The following is an 18,348-nucleotide window of genomic DNA, read 5'->3' as shown; positions in this document are numbered from 1 at the left end:
AACCAGAATTTCACTATTGTTAAAATAAATATGAAATTATATCACTGACATTCAGAAATGTCTTGATATATTTATATCATTTTAATGGAAAAAACAGCCTAATATGTTTGATATACATCACTTTTTGTAAAAAAAAATCTAACTCTGTGCTTGTATCTATGCATACATGAGCACATAAAGAGGCCAGAAGATATCCAGGCTCACAGTCTTTTATTCAAAATCCTTGCACCAGACATATTCTGTACTTCCTAACTCTTTCATATTTTATAATGATATTTTAGTGTGTATGTCATGTATTACCTATTCCAGTAGGGACTCATGAATGATATCTCAAAATTAAACTTATTAATCTTTCTTCAATTAAAATTGTTAATATTAACACAAAGTGGAGTAAATAAATGTTTAAATACAGTCTTAAATCAGTTCAGGTCTGAGTCTTTTGTCTTTCATAATTAAAGAAAAGATTGTGTATATCTGAACAACAAATGGTTAGCAATAGATACCTCTGAGAACTAAATTTTAAAAGCAATTACTTTTTAAATTCACCTTTACTCATATCACAAGTATGTGATGAATTCTGTTCCATACACTGGGAGCTTTTTGAGATATATTTTGAGTAGTTGCAATTGGTAACAATTCTTCTGATAATTAGGTACTTTTGAAAAAAAGATAAAGAAATTCAAAGGTATACTGGAAAAAAGACTCTGAAATTGTTTTAATGCAAAAGCTTGCGTTTTGCATATTAGGGTTTTGTAATAATTGTTGTTTTTCTTGTCTCTTCTTCTTGGGAAGCTATTGACTTGCTAAAAATCAAACAGGAAAAGAGTAACTGGCCCTGCAGTCAAACATAGCCAAACATCCCTGGAGGCTGACAACAAATCCCCAGTTCAATGACAGAGCAGAAGAAATCCAAGAGGCACTAGACTAGCAGTACCTGAATCTCAGCCACACAGGTTTAGACCCACAGTCTCAGTGGAGTAGCATCAGCTTTGCAGTAACTGTCATGGAACAAAAAATCAAGGATCTAAAATTCTCATATATTTACATTTTTGTTTTCTTTAAAAATACTTTTTTATAGATTACTTCATTCTCTGTTGTTTTTTTAAGTGCTGTGTCTTATTGCTGTCCTAGAAAATACAAAATAAATACTCCTTCTCAAAGAGAAATGAAAAAGTGGAAGTATTCACTGATAGCCTGCTTTATCCTTCCTTCTTTTCAATATAGGGAACCAAGTTTTCATACATAATTTGAAAAATAAGTTTTTCCTCTTTCTGAAAGAGCATGAGTTTATTCAAGCAGAATCAGGTAGCTTATAAAAGCTATTTATTTAATATAAAAAAGACAAAGTATAAAACCCTTCCCTTAGTCTAATTTGATTTAAAGATCCTGACACCGTTTTTAAGAAGAGAAAACATCACAAATATAAAATTGTACAACAAGTAGGAGACAACATAAATAGCTCAAGCTGAAAGCATAACAATAAGCTCTCCATCGATGCTTGTAGAACCAATAAATAAGCATAATGAAAATCATGACACATTACTCTGCATTGCTGCTATTCATTAAAAAAAAAAAGTGTATTTAAAATAATTTCAAATGCCAAAGACAGTAAACCTTGCAACTGGGATGATGCTGAAAGGAATATTTATAAAGGGCAGATACATGGTATTATGTGGCTGACATCAAGGTTAGGAGAGAGTACAAGATTCTGAGCAGAAAGTTCTTCACACCACAATGGAAGTGGCATGGTATCCAAAATATTTATTAATAGATCATTTACTTATTTTATGTATGTGCAATGTTATGAAATCAGTTTAAAAAATTAAAAACTGTAGGAAAAAAACTTCCCCGTCAATTTACCCTTAGGTGGATTCTACTTTTTCGGTTTCTCTATTGATTTAATAAATTAGATTATATTGAGAGTACTGGCTTGTAAATAAGGAAGATCTAAATTCTATTAATGGCAATATGCTGCCAAAGTAATCAGGCTCATACTTAACAAGTTTCCAAGTATTTGGAAACTCTGTGAAATGGGATTATAAGGTTAAACTATATACATCTGGCATGTCACTATATACGTATTTTAGAAATTTCATCTCATAGACTGAAGAAATACATGTCTAATCATGACACTGTTCCAAATTACCTGAACTTCAGAGAGCAGAGCATTACACATATACTGAAAATAAATCACAATCAACTTATATCACGTACTTAGTTTAATATGTATTTTCAATCTATCACCGTTCAGTGTGAAGACATAAGAAATATTTAAGGAAGGCTCCTTGGTATCTTGATAAAAGGGTTTCAGGAGGTGCCATAAATTTTGAAATTCAAGATAACCACGTGAAACACAAAATACTGATTTTTTTTGTTACTTATGGTAATTTTAGTGTAATTGAATGTTGTAAGTATAAATGTAGTGTAATATGGACCCAGTGAATAATTAATAAAAAGCATGAGTTCATGCATAAAATAACACTAAAAAGTTCAACAGTCCCTCTAGTTAATCGAACCTTAATGAAGTTGAACATTAGTTGCTTTAACCAGATCAGGATTAAATAACTGTGCTGACTCTTTGTCAAATATACAACAGCCCATTAAGCCTAATTTTTTTTTTTTTCAAATTTTCTTCACAAAGGTAATTGGGTTAAAAATGTGTTGAATATGGCTCTTATCAAATTAACTTCAAATATACAGTTGAAAACAGATTTGGAAATGGTGGTCCAAAATGGCAGCTAAAGGTCAATGAATCATATTTCCAATTATATTTCCTGGGAGCAGATGGATGCAATGAAACCTAATGATTGAATTTTAAATGCTCTCATGCACCTTTTATCTGTTTCCCAACATGTTGATTCTACCTTAATGCTCTAACAAGATAATAGGTTTATTACAATTAACCAACTGAAATGATATATCCATTTTCCAATTATTTATATCATATTACCTGGGGACATGGAATCACAGCTCCTTACCTTTCTCCCACACCTAGTACTTTTCCATTAGCATCTCACACTTCCTATCAAACAATAACCAAACTATAATATCATTAAATAACAGATATATCCTTGGAGATCTGATATCTCTAGCTAAATAAGTATTTAACATAAATATCAAGCTTAAGTTCACTGAGTTTCCATGGGAAATTTCTAATTGAAATAATTTTAAAGAATTTGTTGACTAAGTTTCAATATATATTTGCTTTTTTTTAAGTTGTAAGCTGATACATTAGTCAATTTTTTGACCTGGATAGGTATAAACATATAGAGAATGTTTTTCCCATATTTAAAAAAAAATTAAACATTTTGTTTTCAGAAGTGACAGATGGAGGATTTATCTCATTGTATCTCAACAGAACACAATGTTGCCTGAAGAACAAAAAGAATCATGTGGAGATGCTTATTTTATTGTTTTGTATAAAAGAAAAATCAACATTTTACCTCTTAAAATATATACTCAGATCTAAATGAAAGGAAAATCAAGAAACATTCTACTTTAATAAATAAAAGTTTCTTGTCTTTTAAATCAAATGCATTCTCACAATGTCAAACACAATAATAATTAATCCAACCTATCTCCAATCCAGACCTAGCCTGGCAGTCTATCTGCAGAGAACAGCAGATCAATCATGTGCCTTCTTTTCCAAAATGCTAAATATTCTAGGGTGAATTTACAAGTGAACTTTAACTATAAAGTTTAGATAATTGTGGATGTGTCCCCATTTAGAACTTGCTATTTCTAGCTAATCTTCTATAATATTTACACTGAGTTTAGTCTTTCAGAAAGTATCTCTTGTGTTAATTGGAATGAGTATTAATTGGAGTGAGTCCTAAATTTTATACTTTTTTTCCCCCGTTTCTTTTTTTTTTTTTTTTCATATTGTATCCCAGCTCTCTGTCAAACGGTAACAATTAGTTTTTTTAATAGGGTTAGGAAACTCATTCTGTTTGAAGTCTCCATTCTATCAAACCTCCTTGTTGGTTGATATGGATTTTGCAATTAGAATTTAAAATTCAGATAAATAGTAATTAAATCCTCTAATAGCTTAAAAGTAGTGAATTATTTCAATTAATAGCTTTTTAAATTATTTCATTATCTACTAATGAAATTAATGGATATGGTTTGAACAACTCTGCAGACTGTGGATGAATTTTAAATAACAATATTAAAATGGGCAACATAGTGTTTACACAAATGCTTATCTTATGTTTCCTCAATATGTGCATGATAATTTCATATCGCCTACACAAGATAGATTCCGAAATTTTGAGAGGAATTTTTAAGTGGTAATTATTTATAGATATTTTACAATTGCCCACAATGATTTTCTTTTCTCATCATCAGATGGCAAATGGTCGGCAACAAAGTGATTAAATCATAAAATAGATGCATTCCCATAATTACTATTTATGTTTTATCTATAATTTCATTAAAGTTTTGGAAAATAAGTATTTACCCTGTATAAATGTTTCCTTAAGCATAAGGATCTTCAAATTAATTAAAATATAGAAAAAAATCAACTTCGCTTCTTAATTTACTACAGCCTGGTGATCTTAAACACTGCAATAAATAGATATAATATCTGAAATATACAGTTTCGATACTTTATAGAGTATACTATGGAAAAGGGCAAAAAAGAAATACTCTTACCAACATTAGTTTCTCTTGATATATTGTACGTGTCTGTATGTGTGGATGTATATGTACATTTATAGGCAACTGATGTAAACACTTTATTCTCACAATTATAAACATTGATCAACTGATTTTTTCCATGAACTTGTAATATTGTTAATACAATTGTCATTATAGTTAAGACAATACCTATAAATAAAAAATACCAAAATATGCCACCTTCAAGTAACTATTAGCAGCAGATCATTATTTCAGCATGTTTACATAAATAAAATCTTAGTCTTTGACTTTAATAATTTCCATGTTTGAATCCAAGCTGCATTTCACATCTGACCAGTGATCATAAGAAATTACCAATAATTCATATTTTTAAAGTGTCCACTATGTGCTGGAAACCTTGCTGGGTTCTCTGAACTATGGTGATAAGCAAGAATATGATCCCTCTCCTCCAATATTCTGCTAGATAAAGTTGTGACAAATTAACTCCATGAATTAAGAGTTAAACCACAGATCCAGCTAGCTTTTTTTTTTTTTAATTATGAATAGAGTTTACATACCACAACCAGGAAAAGGAATGAACGGAAATTGTTAGGATGTTAAATTGTTCCTTAGTCATCTAGTCTCTATTTTATTATGGCTTTATCAAATTACTTATGTATTCAGTGACTTTAGAATCAAATGTAGAATAAAAATACTTCCATTGACTTTTGATGATTAGATGTTATTCTACAGCTAAAAAGACTACACTTTCCATTTTACCTGCTAGTCTAAGTCCTGCTTTATCAACATTGCTAAATGGTCTTACTACCATTTACTTCAAACTTAACCAGACAACAGAAGAGTGTGATGGAAAATATCATCAATTCCTTTGCCGAGACATTACATGTCAACTTTTTGCTTAAAGCAAAATTTAATGGCTGATGCGTGAATTTTCATTTCTAGACATTTACTCTGGAAACACTGACATAACATTTAACCAGAGCAAACAGGACTACTCTAATAAGAAGGCGACACCAAACCTAAAAATGCACCAGGAACAGAAAGATCCTGGCAGGAATTAATCTGCCATTTTCACACATCTGCCCAAGGGAGGTATTGTAATTGCAAAAATTTACTCTAAGACTGCTGAGACTCATAGTAATTATGTTTCTTTTTTTTTTTTTAATAGAAATAGCCACAGGTGGTAACAAATTGGGTTTTGAGATGGGGAACTGGGCATGCATTCTAACCCAAATTACTATGTAATTGTCTTGATTATAAAAAGTCTTATAAAGTCTACTGCTCAAAATTAGAAGGAAAAAAAAGGTATCTTTAAATGTATTCCTTGTCTCTTAGCTTTTCTTGCACTTAGGGGTGTTTTTTCATTTGTTGCACTGGCACACCTGACATTAGGACCACGCTACAGAATAGATTTTTGCCAACAACCCTTACAAATTGCTGTGAGTGGGATTTGTTTAATAGGATAGTTCTTATTTCTGCCTTATTATCATCTAGGGATAAATAACAGCTTACTCAGAAGGTCAGGATCTGGAAATTTAGCTAATAATTACAATCCATGTACGTGCCAACACTAATAGTGCAAGGCTATTGACTTCTTCACAATCTATGTTTTGTATTAAAATATGTGCAATTATTCATATATGCAAATATATATAGTCTTAACTACCTTGTATCTTACTCTACACTTATGTTCTTGCACTAGCAACAACTCATTTTCATTGTTTTCTAAAATTACAAATGTATATCATGCATACCATGCCAAGCAGAAATCAATGCATATCACCAAACAATCTTTCATAATCAGGAATTTCTAATTTAATCAACCAAGATAAATAACAGATCAGGCACTGCTTTAAGATGAAAAAAATGATTAATTGATGTAGCATGAGAAAATGTAAAACTTAAAATAATAATAAAGATAAAGCAATCAAATATCTTGCCTTAAAACACATGAAAGCAAATTTGTATGCAATTTTGAATTCTATCATAATGACAATGATAGCAAAACATAGATGGCTGATTTCTCCTTTATTTTGCATAATATAACTTCTCTTATCCACATTCTTCATATGATAAGTAGATTGGGATAATCAATTTTAAAACCATTGGCACAAAATAGAAGTAAGAATTATGTGCCTCAGGAAGACAGGATGATAGAATTCACCAATATTTAGCTGATTTTCAGATTTTTTTTTTTTTTGCTGACAGAATGGAAATGAAAGCAAATGATTTTAAGTTTGTTCAGAAAGTTTTTGTGATTAATATTTAGGTAAAGATACATCAAGTATCAAGTTTGAACTAGAAAATATCCTTTCTTGAAGTTAATTTCTTTGTTTTCCAAGTTACTAAATAATATTTTTTCTTAGTAAATTTTGCTCAAATTTTAAGCATACTGCTTTTCAAATATTCTAATTTCTTATGCTATCTCACCTAGTGCAATGGATGCATCAGTTAAAAGCACAGATAGGCTACTTTACGCGTGGTTAGATAACACTTCTGGTGATCACAGGTGAATTTGCTTTTGTATCAGTCCTGCTTATGCAATTGCTCTGGTGTTGTGAAACAATAGAAAAATCTATCACTATCTACTCATAAAATAATCTATAATCTGCTAAAATGTAAAAAGCAAAATGAACCACTATTACCAGTGGTACTTATATTGAGGCCTCTGAACATAAAGGAACACAATAGCATAAAGGTGAACAATATATATATATGGTTTTAAATTTCAAAACTGATGCTAATTTTAGTATTGCATACAAAAAAATGTAATCAAATAAATTGATGGCCTAAAACTGGATAATTAAAACAAAAAAGATATTTTGACTCTCATGACCATTTCTTCCTAAAATAAGATATCTATTCCATCTCCATTCCCTAAAAGCTATTGGAATTTAGGAAATATGTGTATATTTCAATTTGAGCTTTTCTGGAATTGGACAACATGAAAGATCTAGGTAAAAGAAGAATCCAGTCATTACTTAGAAATGATTTTAAGGATTCAGGTTGAAATACTGCAAGTAAGCAAACCAATTGATGGCTTATGTTTAAATTACATTTTAAAAATTACCACCTAAAGAAGCTGAAGAAAATATACATCTGAAGGACCATAGGTTTTTAAAATAAATTATTTAATCACACTATGAATCAAATACGCTATCAAAATAGTACTAGAACCTTTCTGAATATAAAATTATTATGTTTTAATGTAAGTTATGGGAATGTACTCAGTGTGTTTTTAACCACAACATATCTATAAAACATTATGAATGTAAGGCTTTGAAAACTTGTAATACTTATAAAACTCTTGCTTTCAAATTCCACAAAGACTGCTTTTAGCTGAGAAAGAGAGAAAACAAGAAATCATCTTTTAAATTGTCCCTTTAATATATTTTTAATTAAAAATAAATCAGAAACATTACAAATTTTAAAAAGAATAAATATTATTCAGACAGGATGTATTCCAGAACTAAACAGAAGCTTAGAAGGTAATATTTACCTTTACCTTGCCCATTTTCCACCCAACAAAAATACTGAACAGAAAGAAAATACCAAAGCTCTTTAAATATTTCAAAATGACTGAAATAAAATGCATTTTCAATATGAGTAAATTATTTTAATATATTCTATTCCTCTAATCAGACCAAAATCTTTTTATGTAGATTAGTTACATCTGAAGTCTCATTTATCCAACCTGTATTTATCCTTTGATCACAAAGCTTGTTAACTTAAATGATCTTTTATTGTTATGATTCATTTTCCCATAATTATGCTGTTTAACTGCCTTATTTTTTGAATAAATATATGCAAACGCGCCAATCATATTCGGCACAGTTATGCTAGATGCTCAATGAACTGTAAGAGCCATTTCACTACAATAAACTGCCTGGAACAGATCCAGGGCAAGGCCTACAAATACCAGTAATCAGAATGTCACTAGGACTAGAACAGACAAATAGGAGTGTGTCACATGTATATCAATAGGCTCTCTCAAACACTATCTGAAACCAATTTTACAGTCTATCACTGGAAGAACTCGGTGTATACAAGAGAAAGATGCCACCCACACAGTGACACTTATGTATCTGCATTTTGTTATGTATTCACCCTCCGCCCCCTTTACCTTCAAAATATTGAGCTTATGCTTCTGCAGTAGCAAAGAAGCAGGAGTATGCTTCTGCTTAGTCACAGCAGGGAATGTTGATGTCATTAAGGACTTCTTTATTATAGATAATTTATTTCAGGAGACCAAAGGATAGCAATCTATCACTGTCAAAGCTAGTGGTGAAAGCAATGACTAACTGTAAAATACTGTGTGCCATTGAAGGAAATGCTTGTCAATGTCTCCTTTTCTAAAAAAGGTTGACAATAGATTAGTGTAGGTCTGATGAACTTTAAAAGAGTTTTGTGGGTGGGTGGCACAAGTCACACTATCTTCAAATTGATAGGTAAAATGAACTTTACACTAATCTCAAACAAACATACAATCATTGGGTTGAAGGAATTCAATACAAAAAAATCTTCCCTAATGGCTTTACTAAAATATGACTTTAAGATAATGCCCTGTGGGATTTATTAAACAGAAGTATCACTAAAGGGAATACATTCTGGAGCAATGACTAATATCATAATTAGTGGGTGCATTTGTAAGAATTTACCCACTATTGAGTATATTGCAAGACTTCTCAGCTTTAGGGAGTTAAGTTTTACTTCCTAACTGGCATGAGCCCAGTGCTAGTGGCTTCATCTTCCTCCTAGTATTTCATCATCAGGCTTACAGTATATTCTCACAATGGCTAAAGCCATCCCATCATCCTCCCAAAAGAATCAGAGGTTTTTCCCTCTTAATCTACAGAAGCTTCAATGTTCCCCACAGAAGACTTGCTGTTCCTTAGCTCCTTCATTGTTCTAGAATTACTGATTCTAAGGAAAATCAAAATTTTGGAAGCTTTATACCAGGAAAAGGAATTAAGTTTTAACATATATTGAAGAAAAATAAAGCCCATCCTTAAAAAGAGAAATATCTTTGCACTAAAACAGTATAAAAATGGGCTAATAGTCTCATATCCAAATTGTGCTTAAATAAGTATTTACATACATTATACTGAAAATATAAATATATATATACATGTAAACGCATGCTGTAATTTTGCCAAGCAGTTTTATTGTTCACATTTCATAAATATAGGCAGAGCCGACCTTCACTGCAATCAATACATGTAAACCTTTATTAGTCTTAAAAAACATAAAATATTTTTAAGTTTACATCTATTATTTGTATAGATAGATTTCTACGGAGTTTTATTACATAAGCAGCACCAGCAGTGAAAAATTTGAAATCTGACAATAGTAGTGAAACATTATAAAGTATAAATATGTTTTTAAATAGAATTAAATATTTGTCTGGAGACTTTTTAGTCTTACTCTTAAAATATGTATATTCTTAACTTTTAATAGCAATGATAGTTGTGATTATTTTAAGAATAATTAATTCATTTTAACCTCATATAAAAACCTGTAACTCTGCACTGTAAAAAAATGAAAAACATATAATATCAACTTTACAGAAAAAAATTCCTAGAAAATGTTTGTTTTCATTTTTATTTTGAGAGTGTGACTTAGGCAATATAGTCACAATTACTAGACAATGCTTTAGAACAGATAAATTTTTTTTTTTTGAAAATACATTCCAGAAGTAGTGATAAGCTTTTTAGGACATACTTTTCTATTATCTGATATTTTTCACAATCACTCATAGCCTTAAATAGCATGAAGAAGCCAAGAATAAAATTTCAATATCCTCCCTCCAGGCAGACTTACATACGATATTTATTGAAACATTAGAACTCAAGTAAATTACAGAGTTCACTCATAGAACTCAAGTAAACTTAAAGCACTCACAGAAATAAAGTTGAAAATTATCCCATTCCTACATTTTAAAACTCTGATGAATTTATTTATATGAACATAGTAAAATGTTTCCAGCTTATATTTTAGAAATTTTATTGAAAATTAAAAGCTAACGGATAAAGAAGTTATTGCTTTTTGAATACTTATATTTACCACTATTAAAGATAAGATTCTCTGGCTTGTAGTTCACACAGTTAAAAAAAATTAAACTGTTTTTCATTTATTGTTAAATGGAGAAGTGCACATATTTACATTGGAGCTGAGGTTTTTATGGGTGCACAAAAAACTAAGAATAAGGTAAAGTATACTAAGTATGATAATAATTTGAATTTTAAACTCTTCTCCATAGAAACTTCAAACACCTAAGTGACTGATTACTTTTAACTTAAGGCTATGTGTATTTTATTTGTACTACTATTCATATATGGGAACCTAGAAAAAGTGATTACGTACTCATATTAATTTTAATTAGGAATGGATCCTTCCATGTATTAAAAAATATCTTAAAAACAGACAAGTGGACAAACACTCCTGAAGGGGCACATTCCCTTCCTACCCAGTCTACCATAAACCCCTAAAACAGAGATGGAAAATAAAAATTTATGAAACTAATGCAAGCAGCGACTCATAATAAAATGCTGTCTCATAATAAAATTTTGGTAAAATATCTTCAAATCATAAATGAAGAAAGAAATGTTTCATGTGCTTTCTGTTTGTTACTGAAATCACTAGTGTACTAGAAAAGTTTTCAAGATCATGAAAAGTCATCTACAGTCAATAAGCTCTTGCATTAGAGAAGTAAGAATAAAGCCAGACAACAAATCATGTTGGTTGTAAAGATATACTCTTCCACCTTTTTATTATAAAACATTGGATTTATTGTCTGTGCTAAAACACTTTAGCCCTATATGCCTCAATATAATTTCTATATGTTTGGATTACAGTAATATTTACCATGTGTTTAACTTCTTTTTATTGAAAAGGCCATTCTTAGATATCAAAAGAATTTTCCCTTCCTAGAAGACAGTCTAAAGTCAACCCTAAAGTAAATCTTTCGAAATTGAACTGTAAAACACTATATATGAATGTATTATTAAAAAGAACTTATTTTTGTAGATTTTATTCTGCTGGCTCAATATATTTTCTTCCAGAGAACATTAAAATGACTTGTAGTAGTGCTACAAAAAAATCTGAAAACACAGATGCTCAAACAAAACTGTAAATTCTCCCACCAGTGAGAAGTCCCCAGTCTCCTCCCTTCTTCTCAGTGAGGGCTTCGTTGAAAACACCTGTTGAGAAGTTACCCTGAAACTTAACAAATAATTCTTATAAGCCAAGATTAGCAGTTGTTTCTGACAAATAGCAATGATCTCTATTTGATTTTTTAGATTCTCCTATTAACATAGGAAATAATTCACATGGAAATTAAGCCTATGAAAATGTTTAAATGAATTTATATCAATTTGCCGCACCTACCACAAATACTGTTCTTATTTTTCAAAGTCAGTTTTATAGCTTTAAAATGGATAAAATATTTTGTTTTAACAATGTTGAACTAGGGCATGATTAGTAAAATATCTTAATCACCAGTCTATTGTTTCATCACTTAGAGGTGACTTTACTTTGAGACACTTGAATAAAATCTGCGATAAAATCTCTTCTCACAAACCAGTTGCTATACCAGCTTACATGACTATTCAGCATTCACATGCAGTAAAACATACTCTTACCTACAAACCTACAGATTTGAAGCTTCAAATCTTTAGACCTTGTGACTCACACAAAATGCTTTCATACTAACCAAGCCATAATTTGAATTATACTAAATCCTTAAGTCCAAAATTTCACTTCACCAGACTTTACCAGGAAATCTTGAAACAATTATGAAATTATTTTCATTCCATCAATAGAAATATACTGTGCATCTTCTAAACAGTACACAAAATGCTGGAAAATAAACTGGACCTATTAGATGCTAGTCTACAAGCATTCTGTGGATTAAAATTCTTTCTTGAGAATTGCACGAGATTAATAGTGTGGTGTGTTAAATGCACACACTAATAAATGCACCTGAAACAAAATTATGGATACCTGAACATTTTAATTTAAGTATGTCACTCCAAGACAAAGTGTATGCAGCACTAACTTAAAAAAAAAAAGAGAAAGAAAGGTCATTGCAGTTAATTTACTCTGTTCTCCCTAATAGGCATTAAGAAAAAAATTGACATATTTAAAATGAAATAAGCATGTTAGGAATTTACAAAGTAAAAACCAAGTTTTAAAAAAAGGCCTGTTCTAACATTTTATATTGAGAATATTTCCATGGAAGAAGCAATATAGGGAATAACCACTTTGGTAAAAAAAAAAAAATCAAGATTTGAAAACTAAAACTTCTAAGACTTTAATGTCATGGATAATGATTCTAGAGGAAAAGCAATGGAATGCAGTTTGTCTTTTGTTTTCCTTTGAAATTTTCTGTCTTACCATACCCACCTCCCAACACCCCAGCGAGTGAGTGAGTGAGGGTGTGTGTGTGTGTGTGTGTGGGTGTGTGTGTGTGTGTGTTTGCTTTGGCTTAAATTTTCTTCCTAATGAAAGGAATCATCATCACCCTCATCCTCATGCATCCCTCCCTCAAACAGTGACCAGCTTTAAGAACAGCCTGGTGTAAATAGAATATAGTCATTCCTGCCCATCAAAACCTTCTGAATACTTCTATGAAAGATTATTCCTCACTAATCTGACTAAAAGAATCAGGCTTGCTGAGAATTTTAAGGCACCAACTTCATTTTTATTGGATTTCAAGAATAAGTCAACTCATAGCACTTGAAGTAAAAATTTAGCACCTCTGCAATATCTCTGAAATTGTCAGTGGTAAAAATTTTAAAAAGTATGTAACATATTATGCACTTATTAAATAACTACAAAGACCTACAGATATATTTTAACATATCTCCCTCTGAATAAATGATCATAAATATCATTTTTATACTGGTGCAGACATTTGAAGAAAATTTTTTAAAGGGATGAGTTTCTTGTTCAGTTTATAGAGACCTCAAAAAATCATGACTATTAATATACAGTAAAACACTGTTAAAAAGTGGAATTTAATACTACATTTCATACTTTAGCACTCAGTATCCTCAAATACAAGAGTCTTTTCTATGGATATTCTATTATAAGTAAATATGGTTTGTTTAGTTTTGGCATTTATACAGTATCATTTAGAAAGGATAAGATTGTGAAATCTTAATACTCAATTTTAATATTAAAAATATTACTGAGTCAAGTGTCATTAAAAGGTATTTGCTTTTCAAAGCATAAAATTATGCAGGTTATTTTCATTTGCCCCAAACTATACTTCCTCCCAAAAATGTCAATTTTAGTTTAACTCAGTTTTGAATTTCAAGTCCTGCTCATCCAGAATAAATTTGTAGCAAGACTTATTAATAGGCAAGAATTACGTTTTTTCTATAACACAACTCAATGGTGAGTAAAAGAAATTAAGCAGTGACTAGACAATACAGCCAGTCATCTGCTGTTGTTAAACTCAACATCCGTGATGGGCCAGTTGTTTAGTATTTTAAATGAACAACTTTGTATTACACTCACTACTGTATATCGTATAACACTTAGGTATACTGAAAATATACAGTATACAAACCTAAAGCAGCCTAGAATTATTTCACACATCAGATGCCTACTCTTTCAATAGCACAAAATAAGTTTTCGACCCCCTGGTGTACTCTGCTTAATGATTCAAAAAAAAAAAACAAAAACCAAAAAACAGATTAGGAAAACCACAGGTTAAATTAAATATGAACTTTTCATAGTTAGTAGTCATTCTCCAGAGCCTACAATTATTCAAACTTTTGAAAGAACTAGAAATGAGAGCATGATTCACACTTCCATAGCTCAGTTCCACTATTACATTACGCATCAGTTCCAAATGAAGAAAAAATGGAATTCATGTCCTTGAAAACACATTTTAACTAAAAAAAATGGGTTGTTGAGGGAGGAAGACTTAATTCAAATCAGTCCAGGCTCTGGAATTCTGACTGGTTGCTATGTTGAACTTCAGTGAGTTGCCTTCTTAACACTCAGGTATACATTTCTTTCATTTTTGGTATCAGACTTTTTGATGGAATTAAAAACTTAAAGTGAGATAAAACTAAAACTTTTTTCTACTCTAGGAATCTTTTGTTTTGGAAGAAATGTAGACCAACAAATAAAAGTAAAATCTAAAATAAATACTAAACAGTGCAAACATTTTAAATCTATAAAAATAAACTTTAAAACTGCAACAAAAGTAAGACAATTTACATTTTGTAGGTATTGGGCTATTTACACGGGAGGATTTTTGTATAGACTCTGTTGTACATACACACAGTGGCAAAAGTGCAAAACCATTTCCATTTGGAAACTTCCCCCTCTCCTTGCCGCTGGGGTGATGGCTTGTCCTGTTCCTAAGGCTGCAGGACAGGTCCAAACCCAGCAATAAAGTTAAGCACCAGTTATGCTAAAAGTCTCCTACCTGGATTATGGACATCCGAGTGGCAGGGGTCTCGCTCGCGTTAGTCCCTTGTCCAGTGAAGCTGGTGTGGCAGCCCGCGTGCCCCTGAGGGACAGTCAGGTTGTTGGAGGCAGGCTTGAGATACATCACCTCGGACCGGGGCGAGCTGAGGGGCAGACGGGTCTGGTAGTCAAAGTACATGGGGGAGGTGGCCAGGGAAGGGCTGCTCACCACGTTCATGACGTTCATGGCGTTCCTCTCTTCCACCTCGCTCTGCACCAGCATGATATCATTTTTATTGATCTTCTTCTTCTTGCCCTTGCCTCCACCCAGCTGCGGGTGGCTGTATTCTGCGATTCGGCAGTTGTAGGTGCGGATCTCCTTGTTCTCGCGCTTGCACTTGACCGCGATGGTGATCATGGCCGCTAGGAGGATAATGGAGATCGTACTCAGAGTCACGATGAGCGGCAACGACATGTCCCAGTGGTGCTGCTCGCCGTTCACCCGGGGAACTCCCTCGGGCAAGGAGCCGCTCACCGAGCGGATGATGAGTTTGGCCACTGCGGACAGGGTGGGCTTTCCGTGGTCAGTCACCTTCACCACCAGCTCCACCACGGGTGTCACGTCCTCCCAGAAAGGGTGCAGTGTGCGGATCTCGCCGCTGGACGGATCGATCTCAAACAGGTGGTCGTCATTACCGTCTACGATTTCGTAGGTGAGGCGCCCACTCTCGCCGAAGTCGCTGTCGAGGGCCCGCACGGTGCTCACCAGGTAGCCCAGGCCAGCGTTGCGCGGCACCTGCAGCTCAGCCGTGTCGTTCTGCAGCGTGGGCAGCACGATCACCGGCGCGTTGTCATTCACGTCTAGCACTGTCACCCTCACGGTAGCGTTGCTCTCCAGGTGCGCGGGCGCACCCGAGTCCTTAGCAAGCACCTTGAACTCAAAAGCCTTGGTCTGCTCGTAGTTAAAGGAGCGCAGCGCGTAGATGGCCCCATTGGTGGGGTTCACGGACACATAGGTGTAGATGGACACGTCGCCGATGTGCGAGGGCAGGATGGAGTAGGACACGGTGCCGTTTTGCCCCAGGTCGGGATCCTGGGCGAGCACGGAGCCCAGGTACTCTCCTGGAATGTTGTTCTCGTGCACCTGCAGCACGTACAGTCCTTTGGTGAACCGAGGGGGATTGTCATTCTCGTCCAGAATCTTGACGGCGAATGACTTGGTGGAGTTGAGTGGAGGCGAGCCCCCGTCCCGCGCCACGATGGTCACGTTGTACTCGTCCTGGGTCTCGCGGTCCAGCGGGCGGTCGGTCACCACGGTGTAGAAGTTGTCATAGTTCTCCTCCAGCTTGAAGGGCACCGACCCCCCGGACCCGCTCAGGCCGCCGCCGCCCGTCCCTCCTCCGCCCAGGACTCGGCACTGCAGCTGTCCGTTCTTGCCCGAATCGCGGTCAGTGACCCGCACCAGGGCGATGACGGTGCCAGGCGGGGCGGCCTCGCTCAGCGCCCCCTGGCGCACGGAGACGAAACCGATAGACGGCGCGTTGTCGTTGCGGTCGATGAGCTTGACAGTGACCTTGCAGTGGGCAGGAATGGGGTTGGGCCCCAGGTCTCTGGCCTGCACATCGATCTCCAGCATCCCGTTCTCCTCGTAGTCCAGGTTGCCCTTGACGCGGATCAGGCCGGTCTTGGGGTCGATGGAGAAGAGCTCCCGCACGCGGTCTGGCACATAGCTGCTGAAGGAGTAGAGCACCTCACCATTGGGACCCTCGTCGGCGTCTGTGGCGTTCAGATCAATGACCACGGTGCCCAGAGGAGCGTTCTCGGGCAGTTCCACCAGGTAGGACGGAGCCTCGAAGACCGGGCTGTTGTCGTTGGAGTCAATCACCTTCACGTTGATCTGCACCGTGGCTGAGCGCGGCGGCTCGCCGCCATCCAGGGCGGTCAGCACCAGCGTGTGGTGGTTCTGCTGCTCGCGGTCCAGGGCCTTCTGGATGACCAGCTCTGGGAATTTGGTGCCGTCGCCGCGGGACTTGACGTCCAGCGCGAAGAGGCCGTGGTCGTCGCGCGTGAGCAGATAGGTGCGGAGCCCGTTCTCGCCCGCGTCCGGGTCGTGCGCGCTGGTGAGCGGGAAGCGGGTGCCCGGGGCGGCATTCTCGGAGATGTCCATCTCGATCTGGTCCGAGGGGAACGAGGGCGCATTGTCGTTGATGTCCTGGATCTCCACCTTGATCATGCAGATCTCCTTGTCGTTGGCGAACACCTCGAGGGACAGCTGGCACTTGGCGTTGTGGCGGCACAGGGACTCGCGGTCGATGCGCTGCTTGGTGTAGAGCAGCCCGCTGTCGGCGTCCACGTCCAGCAGGTGCGGCGCGGAGTTCTCCAGCACCCGGTAGCTGCCGGACTTGCTACGCCCGCCGCCGCCTCGCTCCGCGGGCGGAAGCCCCGGCTGCAGCCGGGCATCCTTGCCGATGTTGCCGATCACCGTGCCGGCCCCTTGCTCCTCTGGCACCGAGTAGTTGAGGTTTTTGAGCGTCAGGGCAGGGGCCCATAGGAGGAAACAACAACAGATGGAAAGGTACATCCCAGACCGGTGGGGTGGGGGCAGGAGCAGCCGGACCGGAGAGGCGAGCCGGTGGGCGCGCGCCAGCTTGGAGTCCCTGCGCTGCGTGCGCGAGGCGCGAGCCACAAGTCTGTGGGTCCTTCTTTCCCTGGGCTCCCCGGCTGCGGCACTGGCGGTCTTTCGTTATTCCGCTCAAGTTCCCCGAACCTGTTGATCTACAGCATCCGCACTGGGTGAGAAGCAGCGGTGCAGGGAAGCCGCAGGGCCACCGAAAAAGGCGGCGACTCCCTGCGGCTGGGGGCGAGCCCCGGGCTTTGTTTCTCCTGCCCGGACTTCGGGCGACTCAAACTTGAGCGATGAGGCCGGAGAAGAGAAGGAAATCGCGTCCGGGAGGAATGATAATGAGCTCAAGAATCCGTAGGTTTTCCTCGCTCCCGCTAGGGCGCTGCAAATCCACTCCCGCCCTTAGTCTCTGGAATACTCTTCACAGCTAGTGGGGGAGGGAGCAGGGAGGTGTGTCTCCAGGCAGATCTGAAAGTAAAATCCTTACTTATTTTTCGTCTCAAATTGGTGGGGACGAGGAGCAATGAGGAGAGAGTCGGGCGTATTTTGAAGCTTCCCCGGAGCTCTGTGAAATGTCTGCTTGCTTCGCGGGCTAGTCTGTTTTCAGGCAGTGTTTTGCTGCATTTAGAGATTTAATCTTGCATTGCCGGTGGAAGCAGCGG

The 18,348-nt window shown here is 36.3% G+C and overlaps 1 protein-coding gene across 1 annotated transcript in view; it reads right to left on the bottom strand.

The window, feature by feature from the left end:
• The window catches only part of PCDH17 (protocadherin 17), a gene marked incomplete at both ends in the record, with an annotated part of 90,699 nt that extends 73,055 nt beyond the window's left edge, over positions 1–17,644 (bottom strand). The window contains one exon of the mRNA XM_084234983.1: positions 15,083–17,644. Coding sequence (XP_084091109.1) covers positions 15,083–17,644 — 2,562 coding nt within the window. The remainder of the gene's footprint in view (positions 1–15,082) is intronic.
• Between the last annotated feature and the right edge of the window lie 704 nt (positions 17,645–18,348).

The sequence above is a fragment of the Talpa europaea genome (genome assembly GCF_964194135.1).
Source record: "Talpa europaea genome assembly, chromosome: 6".
Taxonomy (NCBI): Eukaryota; Metazoa; Chordata; class Mammalia; order Eulipotyphla; family Talpidae; genus Talpa; species Talpa europaea.
The sequence above is the reverse complement of the archived record's forward strand: the minus strand, read 5'-3'. Positions and strand labels throughout refer to the sequence as shown.